The sequence below is a fragment of the Carcharodon carcharias genome, chromosome 1 (assembly GCF_017639515.1).
Source record: "Carcharodon carcharias isolate sCarCar2 chromosome 1, sCarCar2.pri, whole genome shotgun sequence".
Taxonomy (NCBI): domain Eukaryota; kingdom Metazoa; phylum Chordata; class Chondrichthyes; order Lamniformes; family Lamnidae; genus Carcharodon; species Carcharodon carcharias.
In genome coordinates this window covers 155,559,526-155,566,991 of record NC_054467.1, presented here as the reverse complement: position 1 = coordinate 155,566,991, position 7,466 = coordinate 155,559,526, and the positions used below count along the sequence as shown (strand labels likewise).

Below are 7,466 nucleotides of genomic sequence, written 5' to 3'. Positions count from 1 at the left end.
CGGTTTTTAAAGTGCTCCCGAATCATCACAGCTTGGTGAAAATCCAGCCCAAAATTCTCCTTGTATAAATTGATGTCAAATTTTGCATTATTATATTCCTGTGAAGAGCCCTGGGACATTTTATTATGCCAAAGGCATCAAATAAATACAATTTATTGTTGTTGCTCAAACCTCCCATGCTCAGAAATATCTTCCAGAAAGCAGTCAACAGAAGATATTTTAAATAGTTACAATGCTTCACAAATTAAAAATAAAATATAACACAGAATTGCTTATAAATTAAAACAGGATTGATGCTGGATCTGTAAATACAGGTAGATTTTCTCCCTCTCCCTTCATCACATGCCAGGATGTTATGAAACTTACTGCATTGATTTTATAACAGTCCCTTCAAGAATTAAATGCAAAAGTCACCTCCTTCAATAATGCTGCTGTTGCCTAGAATTAAAACTTAATTTTGTTATAAAACATATAATTTGTGCTACAGGATAAAAGAGGAATTTAATGTTTGCATTATCAAAGATTATCTGGGGTAGATGGGAATGTAGAACTCAAAACACAAACAGATCAACCATGATCTTATTGAATGGCAGAGCATGCTTGAGGGACCATATGGCCTACTTCTGCTCCTGTTTCGGATATTTGTATGTTTGTATGAATCTTTACACTGCTGAGTTAAATACTGAAAATATTATGAGGTGTCATGTTGCTAATTTTTATGACAAATGGAGCCACAGGAAGAATCCATTGTTCCAAGTTACACATCCTCTTTGTTGCTTGGTATCTATTACTTGTTGTCCCAATCCAACAGTATAATCCAATAATGCAATTGCCTCTGTCATAGGCTCCGCCACCTGAAGATGGGGAGGGAAATCTCTCCAACTTTCTCCCATTTGCTCTAGAACCCACAGTTATCCCTTCTTACCCAAATGAGGTTTTTGGCTTGTTCCCTCCCTCCTCTTTCTTCCTATTCCCTTTCCTCCATCCTCCTCTCCTCCTACCTTTCTCCTTCTTTCCCTCACCTACCACTTATTGAGTCACATATTGGTCTGTTCCATCCCCATCACTCTTCTTCTCCTATCTGCTCCTTCTTCCTGTCCAAAGTAGTTCCAATCCCCTCACAGAACCGCCACCCCATCATCCTACCTCTAACCCTGCTTGACCTTAAAACACTTGACCCTGAATCCTCATCTACACTATGAAAAATCGAATGGTGTTATAAACATTGTAATTATAAGAATATAATTCAATATGTAACTCTCTATCAAACACACTGCATTTGTTCTATAACACACACGATGCATTTATTTTTCTGTCCCGGTTGGGCTAAATATTTTGAAGCTTCTTGCATCAGTTTATAATTTCCTTCATCCACTTATATATTCTCTTGAATTTGCCCCCGTTTTTTCTGTTGGATATTGTACTATGGAATATTTTACTACGCTGAAGACTATATAAATGAAAATTGTTATTGTTCAGTCTTTATTTTTTCATACATTTAAATCTCAGCATTTGTCTCGTCTTATGCACCAGACGAATCTTATGTATTTGATTGTGCTACATATAGATAGAGAGATAGTTGAATGTATGAATGTATATCACTGATATATGTCTGTATATTTCGCAGGCACTGTACACCCGGAGGGACTGGAGTGACTAGTGAAATAATAACATTATTGTTTACACTTTGGAAGTTTCCATTATTAGTTGTGACCTTTTGAAAGGTTTGGTTTTGCGTTAGTGGCAGTGGGGCAAAGTAATGTTGTCTTATAAAAACAAAAAAAACAAAAACAAAAAAACTTTGGATGCTGGAAATCCAAAACAAAAACAGAATTACCTGGAAAAACTCAGCAGGTCTGGCAGCATCGGCGGAGAAGAAAAGAGTTGACGTTTCGAGTCCTCATGACCCTTCGACAGAACTTGAGTTCGAGTCCAGGAAAGAGCTGAAATATAAGCTGGTTTAAGGAGTGTGTGTGGGGGGCGGAGAGATAGAGAGACAGAGAGGTGGAGGGGGTTGGTGTGGTTGTAGGGACAAACAAGCAGTGATAGAAGCAGATCATCAAAAGATGTCAACCACAATAGTACAATAGAACACATAGGTGTTAAAGTTAAAGTTGGTGATATTATCTAAACGAATGTGCTAATTAAGAATGGATGGTAGGGCACTCAAGGTATAGCTCTAGTGGGTTTTTTTTTATTTTTTTTTATATAATGGAAATAGGTGGGAAAAGGAAAATCTTTATAATTTATTGGGAAAAAAAAAAGAAGGGGGAAACAGAAAGGGGGTGGGGATGGGGGAGGGAGCTCACGACCTAAAGTTGTTGAATTCAATATTCAGTCCGGAAGGCTGTAAAGTCCCTTCCGACTAGGGACTTTACAGCCTTCCGGACTGAATATTGAATTCAACAACTTTAGGTCGTGAGCTCCCTCCCCCATCCCCACCCCCTTTCTGTTTCCCCCTTCTTTTTTTTTTCCCAATAAATTATAAAGATTTTCCTTTTCCCACCTATTTCCATTATATAAAAAAAAATAAAAAAAAACCCACTAGAGCTATACCTTGAGTGCCCTACCATCCATTCTTAATTAGCACATTCGTTTAGATAATATCACCAACTTTAACTTTAACACCTATGTGTTCTATTGTACTATTGTGGTTGACATCTTTTGATGATCTGCTTCTATCACTGCTTGTTTGTCCCTACAACCACACCAACCCCCTCCACCTCTCTGTCTCTCTATCTCTCCGCCCCCCACACACACTCCTTAAACCAGCTTATATTTCAGCTCTTTCCTGGACTCGAACTCAAGTTCTGTCGAAGGGTCATGAGGACTCGAAACGTCAACTCTTTTCTTCTCCGCCGATGCTGCCAGACCTGCTGAGTTTTTCCAGGTAATTCTGTTTTTGTAATGTTGTCTTATGTTGGGTTTTAAAGGAATGCCCTACAGCCTGCAGCCAAGGCAAACCATTGACAACCCTCAGCCCTGATTGTCTGTCACCTCCCTCAATGGGATATATGTCAGCTCCTCTCCGCCAGCCCGTGACGTCCGCCCTTCTCCCCACCCCCGCGGGATGTCTGTCCTCTTCTGTACCCGCTCCCCCCGATGTCTGTCCTCCTCTGTTCCCCACCCTCGGAATGTCTGTCCTCCTCTATAACACACCCCTCCCCAACTGTCCTCCTCTTTTTGTTTTTATGTCCTCCTCTGTACTTGTTCTACATCTCCCACCCCCCCCGCCCCCGGCTGTTATGAAACATCTGCGGCCCCCGGCTGTTATGAAACATCTGCGGCAGTTGATTTGTAACGGTTACACAGGCCCCGTCCTTTCCCGCTCTCCACCAATGGAAGCCGCGCTCTGCGGTCACGTGTCGACCGGTGACTGGTGCCTGCCAGTGGCCGGACGCTCTGACCGCGCATGCGCTGGTCAGTTTAACAATGTCGGCGGTTCCGAGTGGGGTGATGGAGAGTGGCCGCATCAAACCTCGGGATAGTGCTCGGTTGGTGGCCGGGAGCTGCGGGACTCTGCAGCCTGAACAGCTGGGTGGCCTGGTGCAATGTCTCCTATACCATTTTAAGCGGGGAGAGCAGGGGGATGGAGCCGGCATCTCGAACCCTGAGCCCGGGCACCCGGGGGCAGGCGGCGGCCTCCTGGACTGTGGCGGCTGCCGAGAGCCGCTGGCTGAACCTGTCACCCTTCGTTGTGGACACACCTGGTGCCGGCGCTGCCTCTGGAAGAGCCCCCGCTGTCCGGGCTGTGGGGAAGCGGCAGCGGCCGACATTCAGTCCCTGCGCCCCAATGTCATCCTCAGCCACCTGATGGCCAAGTGGTTCCCGGCCGAGGTCCGGCGGACTCGGGACAAAATCAAACTGGAGGAGTTAGTGGCCCAGTGCCGCTTTCCTGAGGCCTTAACACTGCTGGAGCAACTGGAACTGAGTGAGTCTCGGGTGGGGAGGGTGGTGTTTATATGTTTCAGGTTCACTGGGGTTTCACTCCCTGGCACTGACCTCTTGGCTCGTCTTGTTGTGCAATGAAGCGCTGCAGACACTAGGTTGTATAACTGAAGTGTGTGTTTTATAAGGGCTGGGAGGAGCGCGCCCCCCTCCCCGCGCAAAGAAATCAGCCCCCTTTCCCAGGAGATTGATGGATTGGCGATAGGGATTTTTGTCCCCAAGTGTTTACATTTTTTATTCAGTTCTTAGATCATTATGGTGAAACAATAACAACTTTGTTACCCATGAGCTTACAGCCTTCCCAGACGGCAATCTCCTAGTTACGTAAACACTCCTAGTTACTTATTGAAAGTTTCATCATCGCTTTCAGAAACTGCCGCTGCGTTTCTCACTGCGCCGTGCCTCCTTTTCTTTGCCAGGACATTACGTGACAGACGTGTAATCAGTTAGGCTACAGTGCAGATTGTAGGATATACTGTATTAAATATGCTTCCGTCGTAATTAAAATATCAAGTAGCGCAGTGTTTTCAAAATGCAGCAAACAGCTCCTCCTGCTAATTGTCAAACGTGCTTCCCAGCATGTTTTACGCACATCAGGGATATTGATGTAACCCGAAAGATGTAGAATGTGATAAGCTTACAAAAAATGTACAAACCTACAAAACGATTAATTTTGGAAAATAGTTTGGCATGTGTTAAACAAGGACATATGAGCATTGTTTACTTTTAATGATTAGGTTTATCCATATATTTTATAGAGTCTAGGAACATTGGACTTATGAGCGGGAGTAGGCCATTCAGCCCTTCGAGCCTGCTCTGCGTTCAGTAAGATCACGGCTGATCTGGTTGTGGTCTCAACTCCACTTTCCTGTCTGCTCCCTCGTCTATCAAAAATCTGTCATGAATAAATTAAATGACCCAGCCTCCATAGCTCCCCGGAGAAGAGAATTCCACAGGCTAATGGCCGTCAGACAAATATTCTCATCTGTCTTAAAAATTATTATTCTTAAACAGTCCCCTAGTTCTAGTTTCCCCCACAAGAGGACACATCCTCCTTGCATCCACCCTATCCCAATTTTAATCCTGATTGACTCAAACTGACATTTTTATTTACTCGCATTTATGAAAATGCCAATATTTAACTAGCCGGTTACGGAGATAAGGAGGGGTGAGGTCTGGGCTGATGCGTAAATGGAATTGCCAGGCCAAATCACTTGTCTAAGGAGCAGCCAAGAATAATTACAAATCACTTTAGTTGCTCAACACTTGGAAACATCTTGTATTTTGCAGCACATGAAAGCTTGGGATCAAGCTTGGTTATATTGACATAAACAATTCAAATTATTTACATAATGCTGTCTATTGAATATTTTTAAAATCTCAATGCTATGTGAGATTGATAATGAAGCAGAACAAGGAGTACCAGTTTTGCTGTCTGTAATGCACTGAGTTGTCAGTTGCTACTCTTCAATTTTCCCTCCACTATTTTCTCCCACCTGAAAGATAAATATTTGATCTGCAGGTTCTAATAACTTTCATTGTCAGTCACAACAATGATCAGTGGCAGTGCATAAAGTAAATCAGCTATTGCAATGCATTAAAAGGTCAATATTGAGCCAAGGTAGCGAGATAATCAATTTTGTCACTTTATAACATTGGCATGACCACATTTGGAATATTGTGTATAGTGCTAGTACCTGCAGTAAAGGAAGGATATTGCAGCTATTCAAAGGATAAGGAAGAAGACAACTAGAAATATGGAGGGACTGAGTTATGAAGAGTGGTGCAAGTTGGGCATGTTCTCAACGACAACATCACCAACTTGTATTTATGTAGTGTGGTTAACTTACTAAATTATCCCAACACACTTCACAGAAACTTTATTTTTAAAAAAACACGGAACCACATTGAGAGATATTAGGCCAGATGCCCTAGGCTTCATCATGGGAACATGTAAAAGGAGGAAAACAAGGTGTAGACAGGCGAAGAGTTTTGGAGAGGGGCCACCAATGATTGTGCGATTTTAAAATTGGGGATGCTCAAAGGCCAGAGCTAGAAGACCTTACTGGAAAAAAGAAAGTTGAGCTGATGTGATTGCTGTTCTTAGGATTCTAAGGGACTAGATAAAGTAGATAATGAACAATTGAACCATAGGACACTGTGCCTGAATTGGGTAAATTCAAACTCTTCAGAAACATTAATTCAGTACGGACGTGATTAAATCTATGGAGCATGTTCCAAGGGGAGCTTCATTCATTCAAATGCAAATAACAGTATTTTGGGTTACATGGAGTAATTTGAAATATATATGGCAAGAGTTTTCTATTTGGGAGCTATTTGAACCTATGGTTACCAAAGTTTTCAACCACTGAGGGCTTTCCTGGCCTCATGCCTAGGTCTGTTGTAGATTGATTACCATGTTTAGACAGCAACTCCATAACTGCGTAACTACCAGGATGATAGAAACCAAACTAGGTGGACTGTTTTTCTTCTCATCTAGCAATTCCTATGTCAATAGCTTACCATCTCAAGTAGTGTTCTAATCTAAAACAAAAACAGAATTACCTGGAAAAACTCAGCAGGTCTGGCAGCATCGGCGGAGAAGAAAAGAGTTGACGTTTCGAGTCCTCATGACCCTTCAACAGAACTAGGTGAATCCAAGGAGAGGGGTGAAATATAAGCTGGTTTTTAGGGGGTGGGGGGGAGAGGGGTGGGGGATGGTGTGGTTGTAGGGACAAGCAAGCAGTGACTGCTCCTATCCCCCCCCCAACCACCACCACCACCTTAAACCAGCTTATATTTCACCCCTCTCCTTGGATTCACCTAGTTCTGTTGAAGGGTCATGAGGACCCGAAATGTCAACTCTTTTCTTCTCCACTGATGCTGCCAGACCTGCTGAGTTTTTCCAGGTAATTCTGTTTTTGTTTTGGATTTCCAGCATCCGCAGTTTTTTGTTTTTATCTCAGTGTTCTAACCTATCCTGACCATGCATACATTTTCCTACTTCAAATATACGAGCACGTAGCTTAACAGTGAAGACCAGCTGCAACTATGAAGGTTAGATCTCTCAAATTTTACAGTTATGGTCGTTAAAAGCACATAGATATGGGAAAAGGTGTACTGGGATATCAAAATCCAAATAAGATTTCTCACAGCTTAATGCATGTCCCCAACACTCTGATCAATAATGTATTTGACTCTTTGCATAGAAGAGAACAAGTTGCACAGACAGAAGCCATGTGAGAAGTTTTCACTGGTGTTCTGTGCTGAAATTTTTTGATACAAAAATCAACAATAGACATTCTGTATATGATCCCTAATGTTTCTTTAGAACCCAGTGATGTTGCCCTACAGAGCTACAGGGCTGAATCATATGCTGGTCTTCAACTATTCAAAGAAGCGATTGAAGATATGGAAGCAGTGTGTTCAAGAAGGCCTGCTTGGCCAGAGGTAGGCTATATTGTGTATTTCATCATTATATATTTCATAATTAAAAAGAAACTGCAATCTTGTCCAAT

The 7,466-nt window shown here is 42.5% G+C and overlaps 1 protein-coding gene across 4 annotated transcripts in view; it reads left to right on the top strand.

The window, feature by feature from the left end:
- The first annotated feature begins 3,425 nt into the window (after positions 1-3,425).
- lonrf1l (LON peptidase N-terminal domain and ring finger 1, like) overlaps positions 3,426-7,466 on the top strand; it is a 34,733-nt gene continuing 30,692 nt past the window's right edge. For all 4 annotated transcript variants that reach the window (XM_041191202.1, XM_041191212.1, XM_041191222.1 and 1 more), the window contains exons 1-2: positions 3,426-3,931; positions 7,280-7,398. In XM_041191202.1, coding sequence (XP_041047136.1) covers positions 3,433-3,931; positions 7,280-7,398 — 618 coding nt within the window. In that variant the 5' untranslated portion in view covers positions 3,426-3,432. The remainder of the gene's footprint in view (positions 3,932-7,279; positions 7,399-7,466) is intronic.